The following is a 16,673-nucleotide window of genomic DNA, read 5'->3' on the forward strand; positions in this document are numbered from 1 at the left end:
CAAAAAAATATGCCACTATGCTTCAGAAACACTTTATTTGAAATGTTTTGTCCCATTAATTCCCTTCCCACTATAAATGGCGAAAAAAATACAGAGTAAGAAGACAATACATACACATGATACAAGTAACTCATCACCTGACATCGTAAACCGCTCCCGCAACGATAATAATTACACCGTCTATACAACATGCTGTGTACTATTACCTTGAATGTATAAAATACCAAATGAAAATCCTCTAAACAACCGACCCAACCTCCAGCCCATGACAGTAGAAAAGAGCCACCCCATCATTACAAGAACAAAGCACAAACTCCAATCCCAGAAACCACTTGATGACGAGAGAAGAAAACTAAACGAACCTCATGCCAGGAACAAATCCGTCTGACACGCGATGATTGTAATATGTGTACACTAAAGCAATGAAATAACTCTTTCCCTTCCTGTCCCAAGACACAATGACAGACATATGAATGAGTACGTAGAGCATATGCAAAGATTGTGAAATTTACACCCTTATACAGGGTTTCTAAGTCTCCTCCATTCAGCGATCATAATACATATCTTACTCGGCATCGACGGCGGCGGTCTCCGTGGTTTCGTCGACGGCAGCAGCGGCTTCGGCTTCCTGTCGAGCCTTCAGTCTGTGCTCGTAGAAAATGACACTAAGGGCCAAGATAGCCGCAATAATAGCAGCAGGGACTGTGATGATGAACGCGTTTCTGTAGCAGTCACGGCCGAGATCGCAAACCTGGCCAACTTGGCTACCGAAGCGACGCATGGTGCTATTGCCGTTGAAATACTCGTAAGTCGAGTTGTAGGGCGCCGTGTAATCGTCGTCGGGCATCATCTCATCTATGAAGTAGCTGTTGCTGTCATAGATAGCACCGAAAGCGAAAGCAAAGACATCAGAACCAACGACGGTCGCGATGGTGAGGAAACCATAGTTCTCGGAGAATCGCTTCAGACCGAAAATTTCGGAGATAATGGAAGCATATGAACCAAAGAGGAAACCGTAGCCAATACCGTTGAAGACCGAGATGAACCACATGAACCTCGACGAAGTGATGGTGAGACCTCCAATCTGGGCAAGAGTGAAGATGCAAGCAGCGGTGAAGATAATCCACATCCGCTGATAACCATTGCGTTTCAGACGATCACCAGTGTAACCAGCGACGATTCGGGCAATGAAGGAGAACGACGAAACAAGACTGACCTGGATGGCCTGGTTCTTCTGGAGATCGTTAGGCGAGATATAGGGGTTGCTGTAGGTATAGAGAGCGCGAAGTACATAACCCGCAGACAAGATGTACATGAGACCACAGCCAGACAATAAACCGTGGATGCTGAAGTGAATCCAAAATCGAACATCCTTGAAGAGAGCCCATCCATGGATATCAACTTCTTCCTGGACAGGCAGGACAATTTCGTCAACCATCGACGCGTCGCTCGAGGACTCACCATTGAGCGAAGCCTCACGTTCAAACTCAGAAATGGAGGAGTAATTGCCCTCTTTGCTCTTTAAGTCACCAGTAGAGGCCGACTCGTTAGTGCGCGCGTGTCTAAGCAGTGCGTCCGTCTCAAGATCTTCAATCTCTCCCGGCGTGACAGCAACCTCAGAGTCAATAATGTTGTCGAGGGGAATGTTTCTGGCAAAAGGCAGACCCAAGAAGACAAGTCCAGAAGCAAGAAGAGGAAGCATGAGCATGAAGCGGCCAGTGTCACCAGGGAAAGCGGCATTGCCTATTTGCGAGAAGAAGAGGGCCGAGAGGCCATATCCAGCAACAGGGATCGAAGTAGCCATACCTCGCTTATGCGGGAAGTTCATGGCGGCGCACTTGACACACGCGTGGAACGCAAATGTGTTTCCGGAACTAGCGATAATCATGAAAATACCAACAAAAGCGACCGAACGCAACTCAGAGACATAGGCGAATCGCATCATCATATATCCGAAGAGAATTAAACACCCACCAATGATGATGGGGATATGAGGAGGTTTCCGATCAATAATGACACCAGCCGGCGGACCAGAACTACACAATTAGTTAGTACGACGTTACGGACTTAACACTACGACAAGGGATCACTTACAAGTAGACACCCACACTTCCCAAAGTTGCAATGACAGAGGATTGAGTGGCCGTGAAGCCTAGACGTGAGGCAAGCTGAGGACCGTAGGCAGAGTAGACATAGTGAGTTCCAGATCCAAGGGCTATTGAAGGAGTTAGTACAAGCAGTTATGGACACAGCGACGAGACATTCGGATGGAGCACATACAGACCCAGAAGTCTGCCAGAAGGGAGACATATCGGGCAGTTTGCCGGTCGAACATTGCGATAGGAAGGGGAACTGCACTACACGCTGAGGGGGAAAGTAGAGGTAGTATGAACAAGGAGTAGAAGAAGAGAATCACGCGTGAGGAGGCGTAGGATTGGCCGGGTGAGGAGATGCTGCTGCCCGAGGAGTGAGTGCATTGAGCTACTTCAGAGGAGTTGATGAGCGAGATAACGGCAAACGAGGCGCTAGCAATACGAATACGTTGGGTGCAACTCTCGCGCTGCGCAATGGTTGCGCCTTAAGCAGGGACAGTGAATGGAATCTGTGCCGGCTTATCGACCGATCGAAATGTTACCCGGACGCCTCGCTATTTTTGTTTGCCAACTATCTTGAGTCAAACTCTCACACACTTTCTGAGCTGCTGTCGATCCGGAATCCTCGCCTACTGCGACAAAAGTGTCACGTCAAACTTTCGTCGTCGTAAATTAACATCCGCACCCTTTTTGACGATGAACAAGTTTATCTATATTAATCTATGTAACAAATTATTTATGCAATAGTAAACACAACTACAGTGTAGATATGTGAGAAAGGTTTCTTGCATGCGTCTCAACATTCCCCACGGCGAAGGTGGAAAAATACAAACGCATGCCTTTAGCAGACTCGGCAACCCAAATCCAGTCAAAGCATTAATTTTGAATTACTCGCTCCTGCAATAAAGCAGTCGCGATTTTGCATCAACACTTTGATCTTCCTTGGTTGCCCTTATTCTACCAAGCGCTCCGTTAGGACACAGACCTCGTTGAGAGAGAAAGATCCTGCAGCCCATAATGGCTGCATCGCTGGTGCTTAATTACTGTCGAGAAATATACTAAAATTCTCATTTTGAATCGTAAAAATCGTATAATGTTTTGGACTACCATCAATCAAAGCCAGTAAAGCAAAGCCACCCAATCTTTTATAACCAAGACACCGTTTCCCATATGTATATTCCGCGAAGGAAATGGTCCGCCCACAGACGTTTCTTATTCCGTCACAAGTGAACATTATTAAGTATGCATAGATACTACGGCCGCAGCTGCCAGCCTAAATAGTCATCATGTGATCGAACAGCTGTGATATACTCTCTCCGTAGTGATTTCTCCTCATGCACTCGGCCAAAAGCGGAGATATATCAATGATTGTCAACTTGTTTGATCGATTTCGCTGCTCAGGTGGAATGGGAAACGTGTTCGTCACAACAATCTGCAAACTGTGAGCATAGGGTCCATTTAGTTAATATCACTCAACAGAAACTTACGTGATCAATACACCATGAGTTCTCCATAGCCTCCAAACACCCGTCAACAAACACACCATGAGTTGCAATCACATATACCTTCTTGGCCCCACAGTTTATTCGGCAATGCTCTGCTCCAGCAATAAACGACCCCGGACGATCTATCATGTCATCGACTATGATGGCCGTCCGATCTTTGACGTCGCCAACCAAGGTAATCATTCGCTCCTGTGCGACGGCATGCTCGTCCTCGTCATCTGACCCTGTCGCGTCGATCGTCCCTCCAAGAGCATGATCGTGATTTGACGCAAGTGAGTATACTGACGAGTACATCACTTCGTTGTCTTGGGATGCGTGCGAGGTTTCAGCATCTTCATCGTTAGGTGCCTCATAATCGTCGTCAACAACATGTCCCTGAACCACCCGCGCTGTTCTGATTTCAGATAGCGTCATCGGGTCACTGCTATTGACATCGTCTTCGTCAAACGCTCCTAGGACGGTTGGAGATGCCCGTGAAATTGGGTAGTCGTTCCGACGTCGACGGTCAGTGTTGATCATTGCGAAGTTGATTTTGAGAGCATCAGCCAGTGCAGTAACGCGCTTCGTCCCACCGGGATTTTTAGACACTACGACTGCGTCGCGCCATTCGGGAATATTAAGCCGGATCCATCTTGCCAATGTAGGACCCGCATAAAGGTTGTCGACAGGTTTGGTAAAAAAACCCTGCATTTGCGCTGCCTGTGTCGTGTTAAACTTCCTATGCTCGTCTCGTTTTGGCCAGTCGACTTACATGTAGGTCCATAGTAATAACGTGATCCGCACCCGCCATAGTCAAAAGATTTGCAATCACTGTATTTTAATGTTAGAGGTTTCCCTCAGTTACCACGTGCACATCCTACTTCTCGCTGTAATGGCTCCTCGATGCCTCTTCATCTTGCTTTGCTTGGAATAAGGAAAATATGGAACCACAGCTTTGTGACAAAATGTCAGCTGAATATCTCAATACACAAGTAGGCGACTTGACATACCGGTGATCTTATTCGCAGAGCCCCCTCGGCATGCAGAAATCATAATCAACAGTTCCATAATGTGATCGTTAATACTACTACAATCAGTGAGAATGAACACAGACGCAGTATACTGTCCAAACCTACCGGCCGCTTCCACTTTGCACAATATAGCAGTCCTCATCTCTAATTGATTCACCTAGGGCAGACGGTCAAAGTCAATTTCTTCTCTCAACGGACGAATCCAGCTTCCGACTACTAGCTGCGATGACATATAGTTCCAACATACCGATAGACACGGACGTCTCTCCATTGGCGAATTTCTGCAACGTGCACTGTCCCTCGCGGACACCAAGCCGATCACAGATCAACTTCCCTAGTTCAGGATGCGAAGACCCCACAAAAACCTTCGACTTCCGCATCGTTCAGTTCGTGCCGTCAGCTACTTGAGAAACCGCTAATAGACTGCAGAGCAGTATACCGCTCAAGATATGAACCAGAAAACCGGACCTTACAACTTGAGCGCGGTCTTCTACAGGTAGCCGATGATAACGAGGTTTGCGTGGAAAATTTCACGGGCTCGAATCTATGGCAGGGTCCTTGTTAGCGCTGGTTCCACGCTAGTCAGTTTTACGCCATATGTGCCGTCACAAATTGTGACATATATGCGCAAACGTTTGTTTGCAGAACTTGCCACACTGAAAGCAAGATCAAGTCATCTCGTTTGCAAAATTATTGAAGCAAAACGCGATAGAAAACGACTGCGCATACCGGTGAAAGACGAACGACTAAAATGTAAGCTTCATTCGAGTTTTGTATAATCGTGATCGTTGGATCAATTGGATTTCTCATTACATGACCCACTAACATGTAACAAGGGCTGGCTCCCAGTCTCGCTCTCCTTCAAGGTCACCTCCATCAAAGCGAGCAGCACCTTCTTCAGCTTCCTCCTCTCGCAAAAGGGGTAGTCCAGCCCCTGATTCACGGTCGCCCACGCCAGAGCGTGGCCGGAGTCGCTATCGGTCTTCTCGCTCCGCGTCGCAAACTCCATCACCCGCGCGTTCAGTTAGTCCCGGCCCTCGCAAATCTGCCTCAGCATCTAATCCTGGCCGTGCAGTATCCCGGCCGCCGTCCATTCCCTCACGCTCGCTGACGCCATCGTCTCGCTCGCGAACCCCATCTCGGTCCCGCTCTCGAAGTTATGATTCACTTGCGTCCTCGCGAAGCTACTCCAGATCATACAGCTCCCGTAGCAGGACTCCGAGCGACAGAGGTCGCAGTTACAGCCTCTCACCAAGACGAAGCCGTAGTCGAAACTATTCCAGAAGCCTAAGCCGAAGTCCAAGACGTCCCAGCCGCATCTATGATTCTCGATCTCTCAGTCCCGCGCGCGACCGACGACGTAGCCCCGAGCCACTGCAGCCCATGCCTAAGAGAGTACGTGATACGTTGCGAGGTTCACTCTTCATGGTTTTACTTTCTAACTCTGTACAACTAGGTAAGCGTGGAGAAATTGACGAGAAATGTCAATGAAGGTCACATGCGAGACATATTTTCAACGTATGGCACTATCACAAATTTGCTCATTCCAATGAACCAGAAACGTGAGAATTCGTGTATTTCTCTATTTTATATTTCAAAACTGACAGTCAGATAGTGCGCACGAACCGCGGTGTTTGCTATATATCATATGAAACGGAAGACGAAGCTGATAATGCTATTGCTCATATGAATGACGGTTATATTGACGGTGCGCAGGTCATAGTAAAGCATGCAATGCCGCCACCGTCACAGCGTCGTGGATTTGGCGGTCCGCCACGTGGTGGATTCCGGGCTGCGCGTAATGGCGGCGGTCGATGGGGTGCGCGCGACTCATATGTTCCCCCTGGCTCTTCGTCGCGGCGCCGTTCACGTAGTCCTCCTTCCTATCGTGATAGAGAACGATACGATTCAGGCAGAAATGGTTCGCGGTATAGAAGTCCAAGCAATGAGCGCCGCCGATCGAGGTATTAGGTGGCTGATTACAGCACGTACTCACAGTACCGAGGCTGTATATATGTAATTATATGTATTTCCAAAAAGTGGCTGGGAGATGTAAGTTAGTATGAACGAGGGCTTGCTTTATCAATATCTATCCCATATTGCTAGCGGATGTATAAAAGTATGTAGTCGTAGCCTAGAGGACGGCGCAAGCAAAATTCTTTCTTCTCCTCCTTGTAAATTCCGTTCATTTATTGTTCAGACCGCTATAACAACCTAGAAACTCCGTTCCAACATTTATGACATGCAATGACTATTACTTCACAACCTTCGTAGGACCTCCTGGATACAAACGTGTAAGGCGTACCGATCCCTCTCTAAACCACTTTCGATACGCAGCAGTCTCATCAGGGAATAGATCGTTAAACGCAGTCACAAAAATAACCTTCGCGTCTGCTGGTTTGCGGTCCTTCTTTTGTTGGCTGCTATCAGTACCTGATTGCGGGGGATCCATCGTGCCTGCGAACGCGGTTTGCTCCACAACATGTGCATCTGTCGTACGTGTCCGTAGAAATAACTTTGCAGGATCCGGAATATGATCCAAGCTGCGCACGCCAGCCACGTAGATTCTCGATAATCCAGGAAAATTCAGACCTTCAATTTGCGTTGGTGTGGCGACAATTAGATCAGGAGTAATTGTTGGATCTTGAACATCCGTGAACATCTTTTCCGTGTTGACAATGCCGAAGCCCGCTGGGTCTTGGTCCACAATTAGAGTACCCCCAGAGTAGCTGAGAGAACAAGCAGATATGCCGATGTCCGTCAAAGCGCCTACTATCTCAAACCGTGAGGCATTAGATGGAATTATAAGAAGGCCTTTCTTGACGCTATCTCTTTCCCACGCATCCTTGACGGCGAGAAGATGATCTTGCGTAATTGACTGTGTAATCTCAACGTATTGCACATTTGCCCGTCCTTTTTGTTCGTCTTCGATGCCGGGCACCATGACAGGACTCCAAATGGTTGAAAAATCCACATCATTAATAAGATCCACATGCGGATAATATGCAATGCACGAAATATCCACATGCGGTGCCTTAACAGGTAAATTAGAGTATCCAGGTACGCCATAAGTCTTAACTAGACTTCCCTTCATCCAGTGAATGCGAGAAAGAAAATTGTACAAATCGTCACCAGACTTGGTTGACGAAGACAGTGCAGCGATCTGCAGTGGTACATCCAACGAATAAGTGTTTAATGCCGCATCGCGCATACGCACGATATAGTCCATCGCCTGATAGGCTGGACTGATATGCTTCCTTTTCTTTTTCTTCAGAGTCCGCTTTTGCCGGCTTTCACCTGCGAATTCGTCTCTGTGATCCTCGGGATGAAGCTGACTCTCGGCTTCGTCCAAAACGACAGTTCTCACAAAACTGAGATTAAGTAGTTCCCGTTCGTTCTCGTCAGCAAGCATATCTAGCAACCGAGCCGGGGTTGCTACAAGGATATGTGGAATTCCGCATTGGGCCAAAAGCCGTTTTTGCATCGAGTGATCTTCTGGACCACCGCGATAAAGAAATTGCACAATATCTGGCGTCGTCACAGGTGCGTTGCCGGAACGGAGAAGCGACATGAAGATTTCCATGTACTGAAACCCTAGTTCAGGCGTCCGCACTAGGATAAGTGATGTAATGCTTGGTAGTGGCGTCCGAAATCGTGGCTCTGAGAGCAGATGCATAGCCAACGCTAGCGATTTTCCTGTTCCTGCAGGGGAGACTCCAACGAATGAATGTTGATGCTGCAATGCACTTAGCAGAGCCGACTGCACAGAGGTCGGAATGTGTGCCTGTTTATATTTTAGGCGAAAGCTATCCAACACCGCCTTTTGGATATTGAAATCCTACTTATGATCAGTCCTTGTTCTCGAAGCATAGAACAGCAAGATAGTAGCATACCGAAAACTTGAACTTGGTACTTTCTGGATTAGGTAGCCGAGCAGCTGATGGCCGGCGTCGATATTCCAGTGGATTCCCTGATCTATATCGTGGTCGAATAATACTGCGATCCCTCCGTTTACCGACATCTGCCGTGCCTTCCAGTTGCCGAATTGCCAAAGTCGAAGCATTCCCAATTTTGTGGATCATGAACGCGTCGTCTTCATTGTCGGCCGCATCCGTGGATTCTTCAGTCACCTCAATCTCTCGTATCAAGGACGACGAACCCCAGGATACATTACCATCCGTAGTTCCGCTCTTCTCCTCATCGGGCTCGTCTAGCGCCTGATCAGGCTTCTCGGCAGCGCTCGTCTGATTCCAGGATGCGTTGGTCTTGAAATTTCGCCAAGCCGCTGTTCTCCCGATATACAGTAGCTGTTGCTTGCAACATCTTATTCCATATGCCGTATGTCTATCAAGCACAGTCACTGCAAGAGCTCGCGGTGGACACGCGATCGCTCGCAGAAACCTCGTTCGGGAACGAAGCATCTAGTTGTTGCACGATCTCGGTCTGTCAGAGCCATACCCAATAAGCACCATGTATGGTCACTCTACTCAAATTCTACATACCTGATTCGTTCCTTATGTCAAGTGAGTAAGCAAGTTAAGAGGCATAGAATCGTACTTCCGGAAGTCTCCCATCAAGACTGGACTGGAAAAATTTCGGACCCTAAACCAACTATCCAAATTTTAGTTTTGGTCCCGACAATAATTAAACTTTATATTTGGTTTTCGAAGTTTTCTGGGGCCCAGATAGCGCAACTGTACCCGGCAACACATAAAGACATAGTAATGTCACCTATTTCCGTTTATCAATCTACAATTAAAATACTATGCTAATTAGATAGTATCTAAATAGTTGGCCAATTTATTTGTTGTTATTTTGCAAATTGACAATTTGTGCTGTAATAAAATCTGGAGTATCTACATTGGACCTTAATGGGAAACAATAATTACCCTACCTTCCCAATTAGGCTAAGCATATTTCCAAATCCTAATTAGAGAGGATTAACGTGCCTTGCAGCGCCGTCGCGCATCCGCAATTTATAAACAAACAGAACGCGTCATCTCATAGACCACGTACCAGTTTTGCAATTTCGCCATGGCTCGTCGAAGTAAGAAATCTATCCAGCGGTCTATCAACGGAAGAAAGAACGTTATGAAGCGGTTTGGCAAAGTCAATCAGGTCACTCGACACGACGGAGAAGGGTGTGGTGGTCACCACCGCGAGGAGCTCCAATTGCCCGAAATCCTCCTAAATCAGTCCGAAATAGAAACTGTTTTGAGGCGTTTACGTTTTCGTTCGGAAGCTGATTAGCTTTTGAAGTACGCGACGCGGCCGGGCGGATCTGAGCGGTCGATCCGACGATTCAAAGCGAAATATCGGAAGGTCGAATCCATGAAAGCGCTGACGGCTTTCAACTTTACAAATACCGCGTCTGCAAATGTCAATTTGTCTGAAGAAAATCGGAAATCAGAAGGAGCGGGAGAGTGAGCCGCGTGGAACCGAAGAAGGTCTTGCCCTGAGACTCCTCTAGATGTTCATGGTTTATTACAGAGAATCGAGATTCGCCTTCAGAACAAACAGAAGATGCCAGAAGACGAGGCCTTGCAGCTTACGGTGCTCAAGCGCTACTTTATCGACCAGCTCAGAGGAGAGGGAGAAAATGCAAGCCTCTATTGACGCGGCCTTTTACAGTTTTGACAAAGGAGAGTGCATGGCACGAGATGTATCCGCCTTATCCGCCATCCGCCTTTAAATTTTTGGCAAAATTCATTCGCATGATAAATTTAATTTAAAAACTTCGCAAAATTAATTTAACATGATATTTTGAATTTCCTCAATGGACTCGCAGGTAGCGGAGGACTCGCAGGTAGCGGAGCCAAACTATTCGTCGGTCAAGACGGCGACATGTGAGGGTCAGGTTCATAACCCTGATCATAACCCTGATACTAACCCTGAAGTCTCTGTTGAGAGCATGTTCAACGTTGGTAGAGATATTCTAGGGGTACGGCGATTTGCGCTGGAGGGCGAAACGATGAGAATGTTGATGTTGATGCACAGCATGGAGAAAAGTTGTAATAAAAATATATTCTGTCGGTCAGAATAGTCGCCTATTTCATTGACGTGTACATCGTCTACTTGCCAAACCACAGTTTGACTTCTGACATTGGGCTTCTTTGTATCTGCGGAGGTTGTTAGATTTGACACCTTTAAATTTAATTAGAGAGTATAACACCTATTATCCGTTATCCGCCGAATCTGAGTGTTGGCGGATTTGTATCCGCCATCCATATCCGCCAAATCCGCCAAATCCGCCTATCCGCTTACAGCCCTGCCAACTAAGCTCTTCCTAGATATTTAACGAGACTCTGCTAACTTACGTAGACCCTGCTTTCTCGGAGTCTTAAAACCGGGTTTATATCGTATTAACTTTCTCGCTTCCCTTCTACCCTCCTACACCCGCAGTCTAAGACCATGCAGCGCAACAAGATCTTCGACGCTCTCGTTGTCGACGGTGGGCCGGCCGGGATTGCTGCGGCCATGGCGCTTGCAAGAGCGTGTCGAACAGTAGCCCTCTTTGACTCTCAGGAGTACCGCAATCCTGGCGTTCCAATGACGTTGTCCGTCATGACGGTGAGAAATTCTAGGGCTGGACACGATACGATATCGCCGAGTTTTGCCCATATCGCATATCGTATCGCCAGACTTTTCTCGCCGGCGATATTATCGCCCATTTTATCGCCAACTTGGCGATACAGGGGGACGGTAATGTGGTGACCAATCAAACACTAGAAGTATAAGTAGAGGTCGTAAACTCCTTTGGATATCACCAATTGACACGACTCTATTGAAGTAGGACATCCAGTTTTAATCGAACTTGGCTATCAAAACTATCCGTATCTCTATATCAGATCCCAATGTCTAACAGATCCCTCCGCAGTCCAGGCACAAGTCACGAGCCAGATAATCTTCCTCCCCGTATCCGTCGCGAAGTCGACTATTACCTCCTCAATGATGGTAGTGATGAGGAAGCTGTTCCTGAGGATCGACTTCCTAAAGTACCTCGATTAGATTCAGAATCAACGATTGATGGATCTGTCGATAATGTCGCAAGCACAGATGTCTTACCTGAAGAATCTGCTTCTCAGGTACTAGAAGACACGTCAGTTGCCGGTAGTTCGTCCGACACATCAAAACGATTTCGAGCCAGACCTGTTACTGAGTGGCTCTGGGCATACTTCACTATCCCAGAACTACCCAATAAGCAATTCTTCAATAAGAGGTCTAAGAAATTGGACGTTGATAAAGAAATTCGCTGTCAGCCCTGGTTGCACCTGGAAGACTTTCAATTCAGTTAGAGGGTCATCTACCAGTAATATGAAGCTTCATCTGCAAAAGCATGGTATTGCAAATAGCGTTAGTGTTTCAGCTCCCGGACAAAGATCAATTAGTGCTATTTGGAAACACAGAGCTGAGAGCTCTCATCAGGCAAGGCTTGAAAGAAATCTCCTCCGATGGACATTTACAGAGTTGCAGCCGTTTACAATTATAGAAAGATATCCATTTCGCACAATTTTTGCAGATCTCCCTAGAGTTACGTTACCGTTTGGATCGCGACGCACTCTACAACGTCGCATTGAGTCGGAGTTTGTGCAATATCGGTTAAAACTGAAAGAAGAATTAGACGCAACATGCAATACAATTGCCACTCTCCCTGGATGTCTGGACGAGCAAAAATTCTATCGCAGTTCTCGCGGTTATAGGCCACTGGCTAAATCAAGACTTTGAGTACAAAGAACGTCTTCTTGAGTTTAAGGAGATTGAAAGGGCACATACCGGAGAAAATTTGGCAGAAATTGTAGAAAACCTTCTCACAGAGCTGGACCTGGGGTACAAGCTCTTGACAATTACTGGAAGTACTTGCAACAACTACATAAAGTGCTTACGAGATTTAACGAGTTCACATTGCTGGTATCAAGCGGTACACCACAAATCATCTCGCACTGAGCATCTATTATGAACTCTCGGACCTTCTACAGGATGCGCTGAATGTAAGGAAGAATTCTCAGAACTATACGCAGATATTGCAGCTGCCGTTGAAGCCGGATTGGCTAAGTACCAGAAATATTACACGTTTATGGACGAATCGGACACCTATTACGCAGCGATAATGCTAGATCCGCGCGTTAAAGCTGGCCTGTTGCAGAAAGAGCTTGGCGAAGATGCGGAGTTTATTGTGAATACAATAAAGGAGAAACTTCACAGAGGGTATCCATCTCCATTAGAGCCGACCAGTGTGGCGATCCATTCCATCCATTCCACGGAGGGGTTCCGTGGAATGGAAGTGGACGCTAAGGGGCAATTTCGCAATGGAATGGATCCACGGAGGGTATCAGTGGAGTGGATGGACAGTGGAATGGAGGAATGGATACATTCAAGCTCACTACCTAGTATCTACACCTCGATAACCTCGTTAGCCCGTTGAAACCCACTCTCCTCCCTCCTGACCACCCGTCAACTCCTTCTATTCCTTCAGCGACCTCTCATGCGACTCTGGCATCCGTAGAAGGTGGTCGTTACTTTGAATAAGACTAGCCTTTTGCCAAGAGCGCAGAATCTGCACAATACCTATTGTATTGGCCTCCAGACGATTACGCGAAGGGTCTAACATTCCACCGCAAGAGGAGAACAATCTCTCGACATCTGCGCTCATGGGTGGAACGGAGAGAACGTCAAGGGCCATTCGAGCTAACCGGGGATAAAGGCTTCGTTTCTCGTGCCAATATGATAACGGATCAACAACATCCTGGTCCGAGTCCAGGTGCAAACGTTGCCACTCCTCGTACTCGTCTATTGTAGGGTACACCTGTTGAGAAAGCAGTGGTGTCTGGCGACTTTCTTCACGATTTTTGTTAAATTTCATATGGAAGACCTTCCGGCGTTTGACATCTAACGGCAAGCTGTGTACAGAAGAGATGCTAAGATGCCTGTATTCTGAGTCCCATAATTCCTGAACGAGTTTCTTTGCTTTATCAATCCACGAAGTTTCACTGGCCCACCAATTCTCGAAGTATGGCCATCGATACGCAGGATGAAGGGCAACAGCAGCATAATAAACAGACGTCTCATCTAACTTTAAGGTAACTGAAGGCGCATTTTCAGTCGTCTCGCTGTCAGATTTGTATGTTTCTGCCATATTGATGCCTTACAGTAAGATTGTTTACTCGTAAAGATACAAGAAGTACTACGTAGACGCGTGCTGGAGCGCGTCCCAGGGGTAGCCCTGCCTTCAAAACCCGAACCCCTAAAATCCTGTCCATTCGTCCATTCATCCATTCCACGCCTATTTTAAATGGATGGATGGATTACGTAACAGCAGGCAAATGGAATGGATGGAAATGGATGCCCGTGCATCCATTTCCATCCATCCATTCCATTTGAATAAATCAGTGGAGTGGATCGCCACACTGGAGCCGACACCAGCTCAGAATTCATTAAAGAGACAGCCTACTTTAGAGGCTAGAATGTTGCAACGATTGCAGCCAAAAAGAGAGCCGCAATCCGATATAGAACGATATTTTGGTAGTGACCCAATTGATATTACGCGAATAGTGACAACCGAAAAGAGTGGTTATGTGCTTGGTGGAAAGCACATGAAGAGGAATTCCCGAGGATGGCAGCCGCAGCAAAGGATTACCTTGCAATTCCGGCGTCGGAAGTTGCTGTCGAGCGAGTGTTTAACAAGGGAAGAGACTTATTGGGTCTCAGAAGGCATTCGATGAGTCCGGAAACGATGAGAATGCTAATGTTGCCAAGAGACGGGTATGCCTCGGAGGAAGCTTAGCGCCTGTCGTCGTTGGCAACAGTACACGATGCATTGGCAACAATTCCGTTTTGTTTTTTTCTTTGCCGGTTATTTGTTTGTCTTTCTATACGTACATATTGGGACCTTTCCCTCCTTTTGTTCTTCTTTTATTTTCGTTTAATTGCGGGTCATTTTTTTCAAGTAATCCCGCTGCAAAGTGCCAAAGTGTCTTGAAAAAAGTCTTACTGGCCGAACCCCGTACAGGAGGAGAGTCACGTGCGCTTTGAGGCGATGCGATACGATATTCACCCATTATATCGTATCGTATCGTCGGCGATACGATATGGCGATATCGTCTTGTAGGCCATATCGTGTCCAGCCCTAATGAGAAACCCGAACTCTATCGCTCGGCCGCGGTGGAAGAAACGATGAAAAATTATCCCTATACGGATACGGATATGGATATTGTATAACGAAAATTCTTATCCGCCGATCCCTATTGTCAGTTTCAAGAACAAATTCAGGCGACACTAGCAATAGCGTAAATGTGATTCTAGAACAAGCCAAGCGTAGATCAGTCAAGCATGGGACTGATTTAGCGCGCTTAGATGGGACTTATAATCTTCACGTATATTTAAATAAAATGTCGTTCAAGTTTGTTGCGGAGTACCCTAACCACGACAAGTCACAAATTGACAGTTTCTGCAAGGAATAAAGTCTGAATGGTAGGGGCATCATGATTGAACATTATTAAAAAAGGAATAACGGCATTGATCTATACGGCTGGTAGGGCTGCTCCGAATACGAATATTCGCAGTAATCGGCATTATTCGTGTTCGTTATTCGCAAGTCCCAACCGCTGCGAATAATAGTCGTAATTTAATTCGCCGAATATTCGCATAATCACGTGCTCAGGGGATGCCGCCTAATAAATTCAATTCACAGTTTCAAGAGCCAATATGGCCCCTTACAGCCTTCCAGCTCAATGTGATGTAGGGAGTAAATTGATAGCGAGCTGCGCACTTTTCTTGCTCTGTGACCTAGTGAGAGGTTGCTTTTACCAGGTACATATTACAGTGCGTCAGTCCTGCGTTTCGTGGTTTGCATCTTTCGTTTTGCAGTTTATGCCTCCGCCTTTCATATGCTTGTTGTTTTGTGCCTTAATGCCTTTGCTTTTTCTTGTGTTGGAACCGTAATAAACTATGAGCACTTTAAGGTTTCAGGGGTTGCGAATAAATATGCGAATAACGAATGTTATTCGGCGAATAATATTCGCAATTTTATTCGTTGCGCGGACATCCTGCGAATAATATTCGTTATTCGTTATTCGCAACGCAAAATGGTGCGAATAATTATTCACCGAATAATATTCGCAAACGGAGCAGCCCTAACGGCTGGCATCTCCATAATCGCAAATACGACGTCTGCAACCTTAAATGTATCTACAGAATCTACACCCGTTATCACAAGATACTGCTATAGACCCTGGTCACTGTGGTAGTATGGTGTTTAAGGTCTCCATTCGGCAAAAATAATTAGAGTTCAGTCCCTGCGGCGATTCAGGATCTCTTCATCTTGTAACTCCGAGAAGAACGCATTTGCCGGATCATGTTTTATGAGATGTCCACGAAGTCTTGCTCGGCATGCGGTGGAATTTACGGGCGCATCGAATTTACGTGCAGAGTCGAATCCGTGTGCGAGGTGCGAAAAAAAGCTCTGCGACTGTAAATTACCGTTCTTGAAGCCAGGGATCTAAGAGTAAGGCTTCTGTGTTGCTCCGATCCGCTGGCCGCCACCGTAACATCCTTGAAATGAAATTAAGAAACATCCTCCTGTCCATGTCCTTCGAGGCAAAAAATGAATTTTCTAGGCCCTGACTTTTTGGGATGAGCTCAGGGAACTTAAACTTGCCTGAGTCAATTATTAGCTGTCGAGAAAACTTGGAAAGGGATGGAAAATTCGATTGAGCACCTTCATCGTCAAAATATCTAGAACTTTCTTTTCCTTGCTTGAGAATATCCAGTGGCGGAGGACCTAGAAGGCGATGATATGAGCCAAATGTCTTTCATTGGTAGGGGTGGATACGATTTGCGATTAATCGTTATTCGTATTCGTAAAGTCCAATACGATTACTATACGAGTCCATGTAAAACTTTACGATTAACTATACGAGCGCTGAGGTTGGTTACTCGCAAAAAATCGTATAGTCATGCACCTGACTTTCATTATCTGCTCTGAAATGCACACGTAGAGGACAAACAATAAAGAGAGATAAATAGAACAATATTACCATTCAACTCTTGAGTAGTGATCTGCGAGTAAA

At 46.4% G+C, this 16,673-nt stretch overlaps 5 protein-coding genes across 5 annotated transcripts; 2 read left to right on the forward strand and 3 right to left on the reverse strand.

Moving 5' to 3' along the window:
- Positions 1 to 378: 378 nt before the first annotated feature.
- POJ06DRAFT_38831 (major facilitator superfamily domain-containing protein) lies at positions 379 to 2,561 on the reverse strand. Its single transcript, XM_056190966.1, has 3 exons — positions 2,281 to 2,561; positions 2,095 to 2,215; positions 379 to 2,036 (listed from the first exon to the last, which is right to left on the reverse strand). Exons 1-3 carry the CDS (start codon positions 2,333 to 2,335, stop codon positions 566 to 568), a joined length of 1,647 nt encoding a protein of 548 aa, XP_056040498.1. The 5' UTR covers positions 2,336 to 2,561; the 3' UTR covers positions 379 to 565.
- Positions 2,562 to 3,366: 805 nt separating this feature from the next.
- On the reverse strand, positions 3,367 to 4,988 carry POJ06DRAFT_283689 (phosphoribosyltransferase-like protein; the record flags this gene model as incomplete). The annotated part of the gene is made up of 7 exons (XM_056190121.1): positions 3,367 to 3,525; positions 3,581 to 4,297; positions 4,350 to 4,408; positions 4,459 to 4,530; positions 4,588 to 4,661; positions 4,714 to 4,765; positions 4,856 to 4,988. 7 exons carry the CDS (start codon positions 4,986 to 4,988, stop codon positions 3,367 to 3,369), a joined length of 1,266 nt encoding a protein of 421 aa, XP_056040499.1.
- A 1,003-nt stretch (positions 4,989 to 5,991) lies between these two features.
- POJ06DRAFT_271419 (uncharacterized protein) lies at positions 5,992 to 6,579 on the forward strand (the record flags this gene model as incomplete). The annotated part of the gene is made up of 3 exons (XM_056189504.1): positions 5,992 to 6,003; positions 6,065 to 6,170; positions 6,224 to 6,579. The coding sequence occupies 3 exons, from the start codon at positions 5,992 to 5,994 to the stop codon at positions 6,577 to 6,579; spliced, it is 474 nt and encodes a 157-aa protein (XP_056040500.1).
- Positions 6,580 to 6,775: 196 nt separating this feature from the next.
- POJ06DRAFT_278563 (uncharacterized protein) lies at positions 6,776 to 9,247 on the reverse strand. The gene is made up of 3 exons (XM_056189749.1): positions 9,111 to 9,247; positions 8,502 to 9,051; positions 6,776 to 8,446 (listed from the first exon to the last, which is right to left on the reverse strand). Exons 2-3 carry the CDS (start codon positions 9,027 to 9,029, stop codon positions 6,863 to 6,865), a joined length of 2,112 nt encoding a protein of 703 aa, XP_056040501.1. The 5' UTR covers positions 9,030 to 9,051; positions 9,111 to 9,247; the 3' UTR covers positions 6,776 to 6,862.
- Positions 9,248 to 9,642: 395 nt separating this feature from the next.
- Positions 9,643 to 10,035, forward strand: POJ06DRAFT_271421 (uncharacterized protein; the record flags this gene model as incomplete). Its single annotated transcript, XM_056189505.1, has 2 exons — positions 9,643 to 9,819; positions 9,868 to 10,035. 2 exons carry the CDS (start codon positions 9,643 to 9,645, stop codon positions 10,033 to 10,035), a joined length of 345 nt encoding a protein of 114 aa, XP_056040502.1.
- Between the last annotated feature and the right edge of the window lie 6,638 nt (positions 10,036 to 16,673).

Source organism: Lipomyces tetrasporus (genome assembly GCF_029532465.1).
Source record: "Lipomyces tetrasporus strain NRRL Y-64009 chromosome Unknown POJ06scaffold_12, whole genome shotgun sequence".
NCBI classification, from domain to species: domain Eukaryota; kingdom Fungi; phylum Ascomycota; class Lipomycetes; order Lipomycetales; family Lipomycetaceae; genus Lipomyces; species Lipomyces tetrasporus.